The sequence below is a fragment of the Schistosoma haematobium genome, chromosome ZW (assembly GCF_000699445.3).
Source record: "Schistosoma haematobium chromosome ZW, whole genome shotgun sequence".
NCBI classification, from domain to species: domain Eukaryota; kingdom Metazoa; phylum Platyhelminthes; class Trematoda; order Strigeidida; family Schistosomatidae; genus Schistosoma; species Schistosoma haematobium.
This window is the reverse complement of record NC_067195.1, coordinates 56,247,562-56,264,859: the sequence shown is the minus strand read 5'-3', so window position 1 is coordinate 56,264,859 and position 17,298 is coordinate 56,247,562. Positions and strand designations below refer to the sequence as shown.

The following is a 17,298-nucleotide window of genomic DNA, read 5'->3' as shown; positions in this document are numbered from 1 at the left end:
ATTCAAGTCTATTCAAGGGTTGCTCTAAAAAGAGCCTTTATCTGGCGATTAGTTCTCACTCAGTATATAATCTTTGACTACGAATTTACGTTTACCGATGACCATATGCTTCGTGACGAATCATTCCTCATAACGAATCTGAGTACACAGTGTTTCTCGTCAATCGGTAGAGTTTCATAATTGTGCGTTTCGCCTCCACGAAATTGGCATTGTTTAGTTCATGAAATGTGAGTATATGGTTGTAACACACTTGAGCATTTTCGCCTCTACAGTAATAACTGATCTTGTGTGTATCGATGAAACGTGGCATCTGACACTGATAATAGACGGATAGTTTTGTAAACTAAAAATTGCATTTAAGTACAAAAATTCATCTGTCCATGTTTTTATTTGTCATCTGACGGAAGAGCGAATTAATAGTTTATCAGATTGCGACCTCTTTACTTCTCGCTACAGTTGGCAATTCAACGGATAATGTTCCATGAAAACCAATTTTGTCTAAGAGAACAATAGTCAAAATGAATTGATTTGTATTAGCCCAGAAAAATTACTGCAGTTCATTATCTTCATCCATTTGATTCTCTAAGTCCAACAAGGGATGTATGTGACGTAGCAGCTTACCATTTACATTTCATTAACATCGATATGCATTGTTTTCCTGGAAAATCGGACCGTGGGAACACCTTTTATGAAATTGATAAACTTACATTCATCACTTAAGACTGTGAGACCATGTAGCTAGTGGAAGGTAATTTTTTAATGTTCAGAGTTTAGAGAAGAGGTGATTATCGAAGAGATCATTACTTTTCATATTACTTTTCAAAAGATAGTAACCAATAACATACCTAAAAACTATTCATTTTATCGGACTAAACGGGATGGACAAAGTTTTAAGATGGGGTAACATTAAAAAAAAATTACGATGTTGTAAATTGCGTTTATGTATTATGAATATTCATCTCAAGTCTATTAATTAGAAATCTTATCACTACTGCCAGTAATACTGTAGTGAAAAAAATCAGGTGTAGGTAAACTAATTTCATTATTTAATGCCTAATTACAGAGTACCCTTGTAATATATGAGAATCATACAATAAATACATTATTTTCATGTCTTCCATCAGTTGTCTTCCACATGCTCCACGATCCTTCCAATTCTGTTGTTATTACAATTGCTTTGTGTTTCCCTTTCTATTCTCTTCAATTCAGTCTTTTTCTGACAGACTTTCTACTTATATCCATCTGCACGAGCAGCATGCACCACACTATCACACCTATCTTCATAATTTCAATTAGTACTCTTTACCTGTTATATGTAGTTATTCGATCTATTTCATTGTGATCATTGCCTTGACTAGCTTAAAAAATTTTCATATAAATATCTATGTATATTAAAATGAAACCTGATGATGATCTAACTGAAAACACCTTTGTTCGCTTCTATGTGTTGTTCTAATTTGTTTAGTGTTTGAAAATCAATTCGATTGATTAAGCAATTTACATTGTGAGTGTTGTAAACCTTTAAATCTAGGAATGTTTTGCGTTATCTAATGAATTTGTCTCTAATCTACTTATCACCTGTTGATTTGTAATAGGAATGAGATTTCCTATAAATTAGTTTAGTACTTCATCAATGTTTTACATCCGATCCTAATGTCTAAATGAAAACAGAAATTACAGTGTGATATTTGTCTGTACTTTTATATCTGTCTATACAAATTGTATAATATGCTGTATATGTTATTTATGTTATAATACAATATTATTGATTTAATTTTTACTTGATTTTAGAACGATATAACTGATTTCACTGAATTAAACACAACTGATGAAATTGTCAATGTAGAGAATCCTGTAACATTTTCCAATTCTCCACTATCATCACCAACATATTCAACCGATCAATTATATGATGACTCTGATAAAATAATCAATACAACTAATATGACAACTGATGAATTGACGAATATGAACTCAAGTAATACATTAACTAATACATCAACTTTAAATATATCTTTATCGTCAACATTGGATAATCAAAAAAAGCATGAGAATTTATACAAACTTATCGGTATTGTTGTTCATTCTGGACAGGCTAACTCTGGTCATTATTATTCATTTATTAAGGATCGTCGTCATTGCAAAGGGTTAGTTTGTGTGTTCTTTTTGATTGCATGTAGATATGTATTTATTTATGTCTGTGAGAAAATGAGAAATTTATTACAAATATATTCCCTGGAATTCAAATATTAACATTTTCAATGTATAACTGTAGAACTAAATATTTTTCTGAAGCATTCAATTTATTTGTGTAGAATATTGTAAATATGTTCGTTTAAAAGTATAATAAATTTAATTTTAACATCTAGACTATGAATTCAAACATGAGATTATCAATTAGCATAAAACTACACCAATTTAACACATGAGGGTTTTTATTTCTCCGTTTTTGTCTTAATGACTACAATTGATAATTCTGTATTAGCTTATGCTTGGGTTACCTTGGTATCGCCATTCACCCACAAATTTTTATAGAAGTTCTATTTTGGCTTGCAGTGGAATCCGCAACTCACGTTTTGAAATTTTTTGTATATAGTAGGTTAGAAGACAGCCCGTTGACGTTTGAAACAAAACGTATTAGGTTAATGTCTCAGTGTGAACATCGACACCTGAGTACATTCAGCTGACGAGTTCCAAATGCAACGAAACATATGTATTAGATTCCACTCTTAGCCAAAATTTAACTTCAATAAAATGGCAGTTCAAGGTCGTAGAAATTCAATTTTTTTACATCCTGCAATTTCAGCTCAAATTTTATTCTGCATACAAACTAAGTGAACAAGTTACAAGCTGAATTACCTAAAGTTGTGGCAGAATTTGCGTATGAGGATTTATTAATGCACCATGCTTAGTGTAACGCTTCAATCATTAGGTCTTTGCGACACCACTAACTTATAGATCCTAATTAAAAAGTATATCTGAATATTTAAATTTTCATTAGCGATTCAACTAAACATATAAACATTTCATTTAATAGTTGCAAACGGACTTTTTTGGTTTACTGCTAATTCCACGTCTGTTGATTGAATCACTCCCTATTCTAATGAGTTGTAAAGATAATTGACAATAATCTTCAGAAATTTGTCTCGTGTAATTATCCACACAAACATATCTAGTTAGGAAAACCGTCAAAAGTTAGTCGACACTGGCCAGGTCAGATTGCGAGTCGCTCACTGAATTCATATGTCATGACAACAGTGATATAATTGACCTACTAAGCTGAAATTTGAATTTCTTTCCGAGAAATTATTAGGTTAACAATTCTTTTTTTAAATGCAATTTTAAAGTGGTTTTCAGCTAAACTGAGTAGTTATTGTTTATCTGGAAGTGTAATAAATGCTGTTTAGGAACATTAATAAATATACACGCCTATAACCAGTCATTAAAGCGAAAAGAACGTGTAAACATTGCAGTGAACATACTTTGATTTGCACACACTGTTTATTCATCGAAGAGTAATTAATTCCTTGTTATTTATTCTGTTTGATGCTAATCAGATTCTATCATTCATTTTGCACAATATCTACCAGTTTAAGTGAACTGACATTATGGTTCACTTTATTTGATGTAAAGTGGTTGTAGACTATCATTAGACGATAGATTTTGACTTAATATTTTATTTCAATGGGTAAGATCATGAGTCAGTTGAAGCTAGACCACTATGGAAAACCTGGAAGCACTGGATGGCCGTTTCGTCCTATTGTGGGACTCCTCAGCACTGCGCATCCACGACCTCGCCCCCTGCGAGACTCGGACCCCGGACCTACTGGCTTCGCGCCCGAGCACTTAACCACTAGACCACTGAGCCGGCATCCAACGGTGTTAATGTCTAACTTCAACTAATCCACGAAATTGAGCGACACATTCACCATTGTCTTCAGTGAGTTCCTATCTCACAACAGACCTGGTTGAACTCCACTGACTCATAATCTTACCCATTGAAATTATTACAATCTCCACAAAAACCCATCTGATATTAATATTTTATGCTTCCTAATCTTTATCAACAAGGCAAATGTTTACATTTATAAGGACATCGATGCTTTCAATGTTGTCTCGTTACTCCTAGTGTTATGGTCTCGAGTAATTAATTATTCGCATTATCAGTCCACAATGAATTGCTTACTTAATTGAGCCTATTTATCCTCGTGGTGGAGCACAGGCTGCCTACCAGCATTTTTGTCTTAATGATACTTGATTAATAGTCAACAGTTTTAATTGTCGCTAATTGTTTTTCTTCCATAATTAAGTCATCAATTCAACTCAATGAACGCTTATCAAAACACTGAACAATTATTCAGTTCATCAGTGATAGATCAACATTCTGATGAATTTGCACAAAATGTTACAAAATCTAACTTAGAAACTATATCTGAAATCAAAAATGAAGTAGATAACGGGCAAATAAATACAAATAATACTACAACTAATAGTAGTGATATTAATAACAATAAAAATAAACTTCTTATTACTGATCATGAAATACAAGATACAGAACATTGGTATCGATTTAATGATACATATGTTGAACCTATTGAATTAACGGATGATTTACTTGAACATGAATGTTTTGGTGGAACCTATAAAGTTACTGGAAATGACGGTTTGTTTTGTAAAATTTAACTTTTTATTGTTTAGTGTTTTTGAAATTTTACTATTATTATTATTATTATTATTATTATTATTATTATTATTATTATTATTATTCGGTTAATGGAAAGAAGAATAGTAACATGAGAACACTTTATCCGGTTAACGAAGTCATACATTTTTACTTTTATTGCCCTGGTACGCTCGAAAGTGGGGGAGAGTCAGCTCTCCATCTCGAGATTCTCTCACAAGACCACGTGCATACAACCACTTTCAAGGAAATCCTACTCACTGCATTTTCGCAGCATGGATGTTGCTTACGAAATTGAGTGGATGAAAAGTGAATATCCGGCGCTTTAAACGAATTGGTGAATATGGAGGATCCTTTTATGGGAGTTGGAAAACCCTAATTTCAAACCAATGGTGCACATAGGCTCCAGGGTCCTAAAGGAAATAATAATGTATGAACCTGTTGTTGCTCACCGTCTCAGTCAATCAGCTACAACGTAGGACCAGGCACATATATGCATCGGTCCAAGTTGCCATTCCTTATTAGCACAGTAAGACGAACATCGGATTCATAGAAGTAGTTAATTCAATGGTGGTAATGTATAAAAGAAAAATTGCTTATAAGGATATAGTACAAGAAGAAAGAAAGATATGAAGTAATTTTAATCTCATATTTTAGGGGAGGACAAATAGTGTATACACCAAACGCCATTGTGATCGATTCTGAATTATGTCACCCAGAGTTTCCAGTTATTGGTTACGATGAATTTTACAGAAAGCTGTCCGAACTTTCTAAACCACTCAGAAAGACATTTAGGTGAGTATTTTAGTATTCCGGTTCAGCGAACAGATAATAGTGATCGTCTGCTGTAACTGTGCTCAGACAATCGTTTATTTTTGGCAAACACTAATTTTAAGCATCAGGAGAGACATCGTCAAACATGGCGACCCGCTGCACCAAACCAACAATGGACTCTAATAGACCATATTGCCATCAGTCATCGTTGGAGAGGGTCAATAGAAGATTGTCGCTCGTTCTGGAATACCTGCTTGAACTCCGACCATGCTCTGATACGGGCACGCATCTGCTTGCGCCTCACTGGACGCAGAAAAGTCATACTAAGGAGACCCATTAGAATTGAATTGAGCGACGAGAAAACCGAAAGTAGAGTCCACGGGGCTGCATCTCCTTACGTTGCTCCATTGCCTTGTGGATTAGACCTCGGGATGTGACTCCCTAAGGAAACCACCTGCTTCCGTTTTGGCATCCGGGCAGTATTCCAGCCCTCACACAAATCAAATGATTTATGTGGGACATATCTGTTTGGTGCCTCCTTGTGCCAATATTTATGTGCTTCAATAAATAATAAAATTTTTGGGATAGTCTTTTGGACGTATATACATATATATACCGAAAATATGGTTTTTAAATATAGTTAAAGGATACTTATTTTTAATCATTCAGCAGTGTCCGACACCATGGCTTCGGTAGAGATAATAGAATGAATTTACAATCAAGATATGTTGATCAATGTTTACACAAAAAATTAATAACATTCAGTAACGAAATTCTGATTCTTCTACTCGAATTTAAATTGTACTATTTGGATCAGAGCTAATAATTAGTATCAGTTGTTTAAAGTTAAAATGTAGATGAACCAGAGTCCAAATTTACAAAGTGATGGTTGAAAATAATGTGATTTAATAATCAAGCAGTTTTTCCACAAAGTACATGAAAATTCCTATCCGTCTCAATATCTAAGCAACCTATCATCTCCCAGTTACTGCTGTCTGCCACAATCATTTGCATATATTTTCGGACATTCTTGTTTTGGGCTTCAGTGGGTTTAAAATTAAATCCAGCCTAATGAATCATATCAATCATAATTTTTCTAAAGAATTTATTTGTATTGGTAGTTTGGATCTTATTGATGTTTAGGACTGCAATTCGTAAGTATATTATCAGTCTATGTGCATCCAGTGCGGATTACCCTGATATTGCTTAGATTCACAAGCATTTCATGGATGGTAACTATCTGTGGAATTCGGGACTCGCATTTCTCACAGTATGTACATATGTCAATGAGAGACTGATCAATTGCAGTCCTAAATATCAATGGGAAGATTCAAACAAACCATATAAATGAAATAAACTTTACCCCATTGCACAAGCCAGAGGTTATCTGGACTTGGTAGCTAAATGGATAACGCGATGGCGTTTGAAACGAATGGTATTAGGTTGGAGTTCCAGAGTGAACACCAACTCTGGGATGCATGTACATTCGGCTGAGGAATCCCAGATAGGACGAAATGTACTCTGTATTCCATCGCTAGCCACCATCTCTCTCTGCTTATAAAATAAAAATTCTTTTCACACTATTGCTTAACCGAATTTACAGATGAAATTTTGGAAAACACCCTTGTGGTATCTTAACTGTCCTAGGCAAAACCACATGATCATGAAAGCTTAACAATTCAGACATTTTTTTATTTATTTCTAAGTATGTTTACAGCTAAATGTATAAATGTAAATCAAACTTGATAACTGGCTAACTAACTAACCAAACGCATCCAACTAACATAATATTGTCACAAAACATCTAAATGAACATAGCTAGACATAGAAATAATAATACTAAAGATGAAATCTCTCAAGACCATTATTATTGTAAAACCTGTCGAATATGACAAATAATTTCATATAATTCTGTTTATGAATCTGAATAAAGCCAGAACAACAATTCGAACAATTTTGATTTTGCTTCTTGGTTTCTATTCATTTGCCTACAACTTTATTTGTATGACGTAATATAAAATAACAGACAGTGGTGTTTGAAAAAGTGAAATGAAAAGATTATCAGTAGCATATATCCTATCAATTTCCGAATTCTGGATAAAAGCTCACTCACCTTCATTATGATTTTGACATCATTTCGGATGAGGCAATAAATCGGTTAGATAGACTACGTGATAACTGATCAAGATTTGAAAAGTTTAAGCAAGTTAAAGACTTGAGTTAGTGGAGATCATTGATGCATGGAAAGATGCTTTTAAAGCGGATGAAATAGAATTTAGCTAGTCTAAGTTCCCACAAGATAATAATGGAAGACATAATAATAATGTTAATTACTATATATATATATATATATATATATATATATATATATATATATATATATATATATCACTTTATGGACGATATATACTTATTATTATGGTTTTTTTTTTACATAAATTGAATTCTGGTTGTTAAAAATTCAGGACGAACTGTTGAAACTCGTACCAGATACTGGAGTGCATATCTTTTGTTTTATGAACGAGTCAATATGAATTCTTCGTCTTCTTCTACAGTGAGTAAACCGCTAGAAACGGAAAAGATAACAACCAGTAAAGATCAACCTGATTTTCAATTGATTGTTGAATGTGGTAAAGAAGGCAAGTTGCTATTTCTTTTTTTAAGAAGGATTTTTTTTGTCGTTGAATGACGAAACACCAGAAAGTATTAACATTTCATAACTCATTGAGTGATATACGCTGATTAAATGTTCTTTTCATAGCGTATCTCTGTTGCATTTGTATTTCTATGAGATCATTCTTACTCTTATGGAACGCTTTGGCTTTTAGATAGTGATAGTGACCAATAAATGATCTAAATCATATATACAAATTCAAAACAAAACTGAAACATACTGCAAAATGGAATTAGCGCAAATGATGAATGAGAAGTTGAATGTATCGTTTTCGTACGCAGATTTCAAGCTTGAATTGGTGGATGACCAACGCCTCAGTTTGGTTTTTATAAGAAGAATGCAAAACTATAACCAGCTTAATATAGAAGCAATTGTTCAACTTTGGACACATTGCTCCAAAGGAATCTTTCTTCAAAATAATCTACTCAGTGAAAGAAACTGGATCAAAAGGAGGCCGAATCAAAAACTTATGCACTACTGAGGCGTTAGTGATTCAGCAACTCAAGCCTGCATGGAAAAACCATATATCCTTTATTGACCTTAATTCCATTCTGCAATATGTTTCAGTCTTGTTTCGTTTTTATTATTAGTTGATCATTTTAAAGTATAATCAATGTTTTTATAGTTTGCTATAATTATGATTTAATTGTTGTTATGACCTTCATGTTTTTCATTTTTCTTCATATGTGTCAAGTGGAAAATTATCCCTCATAATTCTGACCTGTAAATTATTTTCGTTTTCCTATTCTTCTCTAACCCCTTGATTATTACGTAACCTCAATTGATATGTGAAATCTCGAATCATAATTTTTGCTATCTAAAGACATATATTTATAAAACAACTATAAATACGAATGTACAGCATAAGTAAAGGATTTCATCGAGAAGAAAATTTTCTTTGCTGAAGCTTTTTTATTTTTTATTCAATGACACAATTAGTTACTTTAATCACACATGATAAATTTTTACCACTGAATCGGTGATGGATGTTGTGTTGTATCGAGAATCCAAGGGTATAGTAGTAATAATATTATATATATATATATATATATATATATATATATATATATATATAACGCGATTCGCAAACAACTATAGAATATATAAACCTTATCCACTTCACGTTAGTTACTTACTGCGTACTTAAGTAGTAAGAAAGTAATATCCATTTCAAGTTAGCTACCTTTCTATATTACATCCGAAATTCATCTCTCGTTCAATCTACTGCAGGCACATAGGGACTCTGGACACCTTAATGAATTTGGCACCTCGTTTTTAACTCATCGAACACTTTAAGGTTTCTTTTGAATAGTTTTCAAGATTTCCATTCATTGTTATGATGATAACCTTAATACAATTACTTATAATTCTATAAACGTGTATATCACATGTATATACATATTGATAATAATATAATTTACTTTTACATTGGTAGCTCCTAGAATATCATATTTCGCAGAAATAAAAATTGTGTAAATGTAGCCAAATACTGGAGTAGTATTACTAAGCGAATAAATTTTTATGATAATCATTTTTATTTTTCCACACACTCGTATGGCAAAAATCTTGATTGTTTTTCTTCTTTTGAGTGTAGTCTAAATCATTGAGTGAATAGTTACACATAAATGAATAATCTCTATATTTTTTCCGCATGTTATTAAAATCTAATTCACAATTAACTAATACTAATCATTCAGGAGTAGTTCGTAACTCATCAACTAACCTAAATGAACAAAGCTCAGTGGTGACTACTAACGTGACAACAACCACTACAGGAACTAAAACTACTAGTATTCCTAATATCATGAAATCCATTTCAATGCCTACACGGATTGCTCAACAAATATGGACAGAAAATATGACATTTTTACGTGATCAAAACATTTACTCTCATGAATATTTTGAATTTGTACGAGAACTATGTGAAGGTATATTGGTAAGTTTTTCTCTTTATTTAGATTGCTGAGATTCAATTTTTGTATACTTTAGCAGAATTAAATCTACCGCTTATGTTTAGAGTTCTCGAGCAATTAGAAAACTTGATTTTGTGAAAAGAAACTCCGTAATCTAAATATATTAGAATTATTTCACTCAATAGTCAATTATTCATCGAAGCAAAAAACTAAATGTTTCAAGGTTCGTCTTGAACTGTGACTTAACCATTGCAAAAATTTCTTCGAGGGGCTATCATTTATAAGGATATTGGAGAACAATAAGATGATAACCATCGAATCATCTTTAGGCATTAATTCCTCGACCTTATAGCATCTACGCACTAATAATGTTTGGTTTGGATGGAACTGTCTTTGAACTTAGAAACGGTCTTAAACTAAAATGAACTGAAGTCATATTTATGAGTTTTTGTATCGCACCTACTTTGATTTTGAAACTGGCTAACCTATTACAAACTTTAATAAGTTTATTAATCATGTAAAACATATGTACTTTTAATTTTTTATTTATCTCTGATAAATTATTCATTTATTTTACTGGCTCTCCGAATATCTAAAATGTTACTTAAGAGTGTCCATAAAATTCGGTATCAGCAAAAATTCTTATATGCGCAAGGCCTAAGTTCGAAATATTTCTGTAATAGCTTTGATTTATCTGTTTTGAAATTCAAAACACCATAGTGGTTTACACCATATTTCATAGTCTACACCACAGTCTCTGTTATGATTCGTTAAACGTGAATGCCACTACTGATTCGTCTACTCGAACGGAACGAAGGATCAATGATTCAGAGACTCGATAGCTATTCTGGTTCGTTGTCCCCGACTCAGCTAACTCGATCAAGAAGTCTGGGTGAGGCGTAGAAAGTGTATTCTACAGGCAAACAGCAGATACCAAGTCAGGTCAAACACACAAATCAAGCGTATTTATACAAATATTTACAATCGATATTGTCATGGAAAATTTTTAAACATTAGTCAATAAGTTCATCAATTGACCGTTATTTAACATTTAATCGATAAGTTCATCAATTGACTGCCATTCAAACATTTAATCGACCCCCATACAAATATTTAAACATTTAATCGATAAGATAAAATAAAAAAAACACGAGTTTAGGGGATTTATCGTCCCCAACAGTTTCATAATCAGTGAAATAATCTTATTATTAAGTTTCTTAGTATATACTAAAGTTAATTATGCTTTACAAAATCTCATTAATTTACTCAAACCCTACACTGATCAACAGAATGTTGCTAGAAATTCACGTTGTTGATAGTCAATAAACTTATGGAAATCTCTAAGTTAATTACTATTGACTACATTATTTTGTCTATGATTCCATTAAGAGAATGTCACTTGTTACATAATCCTAGTTAACTAAATATTGTATGTCTGGTTTTTTTCCATCTACAGGTTGATGTCAGCAGTTTACGTCAAGAACCTGAACGTGGTGTACTTGGTACAAAATTACTATCGCATTTCTTATTTAATACTTTTCTATGCCTTCATTCTCGTGTTAAACTCAATATGGCATTAAAATCAAATGAATCATCATTAAATAGTTTATGTACAAGCGATGTGACAGAACTGATAACAAAATTAAATTCTGATTTACTTAACTTATTAACTCGTTTAGCTACAACACATCCTAGTGCAACACGTTGTTTGATGCATTTTCTGTATATCAGTCCAAGTCAACCATGTTTGTAAGTTACCTTTAAAGAATAATTTGTTTCATTGGTGCTTTAGATGTACGTAGTAAATAGAATTGTATGTATATATTTGTGTATTTAAGGTCTTTATGTTTTTTTTCTCCTTAAAAACGTTTCACAGGTGAGTGAATTTGTTTAACTCAAAAATAGTTATGATGTATCATTAGCTCAAATTCTCCTCTTTTTTGTTACTTTCAAGAATAAGAAGTCTTCTATTACATATTTTATGTCACATTACAGGAAAGTTAGACAGATTTATACAACAATACTTTTCTACGTAGCACAAATGAAATTCGAATTAAAACACACTGCAATATCTAAGCAAAGATGGGTAGTGACTAGCAGTGGAATCCAGGACGGATGCTTCACCCTATTTGGGACACGTCAGCTGGATGTACCTGCATCTCAGAGTTGATATTCATTCTGGGAATCGAACCCAGTACTGTCCGCTCTAAATACCATCATGTTTTCCACTTGGCTACTGAGTCCTGATATTCACTAGATTGTGCAATGGGGTGAAGTTAAAATTCACTTGGTATTGTTTACTTGAATCTTCACATGGATGTTTACGACTGCAATTGATCAGTCTATTATTGGCATACGTGCATATGTACACTCATCTGCCGAGTCTCAAATAAGACGAAACGTGCGTCCTGAATTCCACTACTAGGCAATATCCATCTTTGCTTATGATGCTTGTGAATGGAGACAGGGTTTCCTGTCGATTACTTTCGACCACCACCGTACATCTCAACACAGTCCCCGCGTTGTCGAGCCACTTAGACTATTGGCCAGATTCGAAATTGATCGGTAAAATTCTATCAGCTCTAAGAAGGACTTGACGGACATCACATTAGTCCCTATCCAGTGATCAGTCGATTGTAAGTAAAATAATTTATACTTTGAACTGGAGCATTAGAAGCAATTAAGAACATAGAAAAAGTACTACTCCATCCCATTCAAAGAAAGTATGAATATTGAATCAATAAGTCGATAACATAGCACTAACTATAGCACTTTTTCACATATAATGGATATCATTAACTTAAGATACATAAAGCATACTGAATAATCACTCTGAAACACAATGCAGGAGTAGACAAATGATTTTCATGTTACCAAAATATATTAGTCCAAAATATGCAATGATAATTAATCCTACGTTTCAAACACTTGTTACAACATTTTTTTTGGGGCTATTTGAAGCCATTGCTCGTTATATGAAAGTTTACGTGGTGCAAATCATTTTCTTTTTATGTAATGTTTACAGGGTTTCAATGCTTTTGGATCCCGATCCAGTAGCACGTCAACAAACTGCAAATATGATTCTCGCTGTGTTACAAGGATTCTATGGTTTTAAAGAAACAAACATTGTAAGATTTGCTAATGTGTTGATGTATGTACAAGATTTGATCTCTGGCGTTGGATTTAACGAAGTTTATAAGTGTACTGTAATACTATTTTTCGATAAATATCACGGTCTATAGTCCCAAAAATTTGAAGCGCTCATTATGAAAACAAATTTAGCAGGTGACATGTTGCTTTCCCCTTTCAAGAGATTGGTTTATTTTTAATTTCCCAGTTCGAACATATTTTGTTTTCCTGTCATGTGGTAAATTAGAGTCAAGCATGAGTGACCTATTTTCAGTAAAATAATTATTGATCGGTCATTCCCTGAAATCGTCTTGTCAATCTGACAACCTTTTAATATTCATTGGCTGTGAATATTATTATTCATTTTTATGTCACTATGAAAGTCCTTACAGAGTTTTGGTATTCTTTCTCTATACAACTTGACTATCAGCATTGAGGAATGTGATAGTAATGGACTTTGACTTTAGAAAGTATCTTTGTAAAAGATAGAAGACATGAAGTCCCGGATGTAGTAAGAAAATTGAGCGAAAAATATCATACGCCATTTGTGGCCACCTCTTATATTCACCGCTTTATCTCACCTCCGTTCAAATATACTCACGTTGTCTAATTTATTTATATTATATGTACCTTAAATGAACAAATAAATATAATTAGATCAACGTTGCTGTGAATGGTTAAACTTGAAAATAACACAACAATCAAAATGGAAATACAATAAACATGAACACTTACAAATAGAGTAATTTAAATCATCATCTAGTTAAATCTGTAGAAAGACAATCATTTCCTTATCCTAATGAAACCTTAGCATTATTGTTACAACATTACATAGTCGACCACTGGTTCGTAAATTACCTTATGAATTTCATTCAGATCTGGACGGTTTTGTGTGTTGGTTTGTTACTTTGAGGAATCGATGCCGCTCTTGGTCTTAAAAAGTTTGTAGTTTCTTTATAACCACTGCTAACATGACCAACATATGAAGTCAAACATTAAAGTGCACTTTGCTTATCATAACGGTTAACTTGATATGGTATTCGTAGTTGTTAATCATGATGGCCAAATCGAGTTATAGAGGATGAAAATTTTGTCCTCTGAGGTCCTAAAAGATCAGGCAGATTTTTTGGGTAACAGTAAACCGAAGGGCGGATTCACATTGATAGTTGTGCAGTGAAGTGCCTGCGGTTCGATTTTTCTCGCAAATAACTACAATTTCCACCAATATTTCATTCTCACAGACAAAATAACAGTTCACGAAATGTCAGCAGTATATGTAGCATACCCTTATTTGATAGATTTTCGGGAACTGTGATAATTTTAGAAAAGTATGGCTTTACCATTACAAATAATTCATGCAAAAAACTTTGTTTCATTGATCTCAAGAAGTTGTCCCTTGATCTCCGCGGTCACCCCCCCCTCAGTATCATTAATCATGGTTTTTTACAGTTACTAAACCATCGGAACAACTTTGACGTATGTTAGTGATTCACTTCACACAACACATTCATTAAATAAATTATTTAACGTGTTTATCTTCTTAGACTTGAATTTATGCTTTTATCAAATATTAATTGGAAGTTAATTCATAGATTTTCCTAGAAAATCTAACTTTATTGACTTGATCTGGTACGTTTTCTGTCTGAAAACAAGGTTTCCTTACTGGAACTTGTTCAAGTAGTTGATTTTAATAATTATTGTTTTTTACATGGAACAGTGAAAGTTTGATTCAATTTGATGTATTTGTCGATTTTATTGTATACATATTCGATGTCAAATAAACCATTATAATTACTACTTGTCTGGTGTATTTTTTAACAATGATTTCATTGATAATTATTAAAATATTTGGTTTGTATCTGTGTAAAGTGAGAAAATTTGAGACAACACGTAAACTCTCATTACACTACCAAATTTACATTTGGTCCAGGTTTCATATTACTTAGTACTGATTGACAGAAAATTACTTGTTTCTTTTCCTTGGTGTATATTTTTTCCTTTATAGCTTGATGGTACATTAACTGGATTGATTAACAATCTACTTGGTTTATTCGATAATGGTCAAATAGCTGAACATTTAACAGAAGCTGGTGCATTATTCGGTTTACTTCGTGGTTATGCAGAAATGTGTCCGCATGCCACGGTACACTTATCTAATTTACGAGCAACCAAACGAATATTAAACTTTTTCATTGAACCAAATAATGTCAATTCATCTGACTCTAATCAACAGCCTGCTTGTTGTACATCTTTTACTGAAGATGCACCAAATTGGGTAGGTTTTAATTAATGAAGAAAGAATATTATTTTTTCTATTATTCTGTCCAATACAACGGGTTATACTACTGACAGATTACTGTGTAGGCAGTTATTGTTATCAGTTAAAGTTCCAATGAACATGGTACTTAAAAGTATCTACTGATTATGAGTCACTTAGTTCTATATTGAAGTTACTTTCTCGATTGAATAGTATGGCAAATATAACCAATCTACATATGTACCAGGATCTTTGTTACTTAAGACTGACTGATTCCGATGACTGTGTAAGTTTTGGTTTTTCTGAGTAAAGCAAACTTTGACGAATTGTAGTGAATCTTTAAAGAGTGGATTTATTGTTTAAATGGGCTCTGTACTGGCCAGAGAATGTTTGACTGCCTATTCTTCAGCTGTTTCACTCTTTTGAAATTGACAACTATATAAGAGAATATAATTTTCCAAAATAATTTCACTACATAAGTTAGTTCCATTTAGTTTATTTGACTAAAATACTTGAAAAACATATTGATATCGATTTGTAAGTAGTGTATTCAATTATTAAGAAATAATTACTGATTTTCCTCAGAATTTATAGCAATACCATGAAAGTTTAAGCAAGCGTAGAATTGCCTTCACCATCTTTTACTGTCGTGTCTGTTAGTTATGTTTTCCGTCTTGATAGTCTTGTGTATTTTTAACTACTCTTGTTTTGACACCACTATGGTTACCTTTATATTCACCCAAACACCAAACCATATGTAGTCTAATGTAACAAACAGTATTCGACACAACACATTCCCATACTTTCTCCCAACCTTTAATCACTAACTATATTTTAATATATTAAACTTAATCATACAAGCTTTGTTCTGAATGTTTTCCGTTTAAAAGAAGCTTAATATTTCTTATATGATAATAATAGCTTTTTGTTTTCCTTTACAATCGGTGAATTTTTTAAAAGTTGCATATTTACTGTGTTAATTCACCTGTCACCTTTTGTATTCCCCACGCGTTGAATGTATGTTAATCTAAAAAATTTGTTCGTAAAAGAAATATTTTCAAAATCACTCTAGACACGAACCGAAACTACCCTGTGAAATTGCTGTAAACTAAAAATGTACTGGGGTAAATTTTCCCTCTTTGTTAGGAAGTCAACCATGTCAGAAGTTATGTAATTAATTACTCGTTTATATCATTGCATATTCTCTAGATTGGATTAAAATTGGCAAATCCTGACCATTGAACTATAACTCAATAATCCAATAGTATCGTGTTCACTGCGAGGCCTGAATTTCCTAGGATCGTTCTCGTGTTATATATATGAATAATGCGAAGCCACACATCAGTATGAGACAGCTATTTCGTACTCCTTAATTTTCGGTAAATCAATGCTCTATTTCAACTCGTGTTGACAATAACCTTAAAATCACTAGAGTCAGTAATTCACTTTTTCACCTTATTTTGAAACGGGATATTCTTAATTAACCGATATTTTACTTGTTATTTTGGTTTCGTAATGCTTTTTTAAATAATCCAAATAAATTTATGACCATCTAACAAGTTTATTTAGTTATATGGTTTTTACAATTTACAATAACATGTAGTGATTAATAGATATTATATTCCATCTGAATAACTGAATTACGATGATTATCATTTTTATCATTTCTGTTTACACGTTACTTTATTTTCAAACAACTGGTTGGCTAGTGGTAATAGTTAGAATAATAATGCTTATCATTTCCCACTGGAGCAGTGTCTGAATGATTAAGTCGTTCGACCTTCATCCTCTAATTTATAGATTTAAACCCCGTTATTACTCGAAGTTAAACACATTGACCTGTACCTGGTAAGTGAATTGAAATGGCTTG

At 32.5% G+C, this 17,298-nt stretch overlaps 1 protein-coding gene across 1 annotated transcript in view; it reads left to right on the top strand.

Annotated features, from left to right (window-relative positions):
* MS3_00010431 (uncharacterized protein) overlaps positions 1-17,298 on the top strand; it is a gene marked incomplete at both ends in the record, with an annotated part of 84,184 nt that overhangs the window by 51,811 nt on the left and 15,075 nt on the right. Inside the window, 7 exons of the mRNA XM_051218796.1 lie at positions 1,792-2,147; positions 4,311-4,663; positions 7,921-8,094; positions 9,827-10,065; positions 11,499-11,791; positions 13,068-13,170; positions 15,177-15,446. Coding sequence (XP_051071933.1) covers positions 1,792-2,147; positions 4,311-4,663; positions 7,921-8,094; positions 9,827-10,065; positions 11,499-11,791; positions 13,068-13,170; positions 15,177-15,446 — 1,788 coding nt within the window. The remainder of the gene's footprint in view (positions 1-1,791; positions 2,148-4,310; positions 4,664-7,920; positions 8,095-9,826; positions 10,066-11,498; positions 11,792-13,067; positions 13,171-15,176; positions 15,447-17,298) is intronic.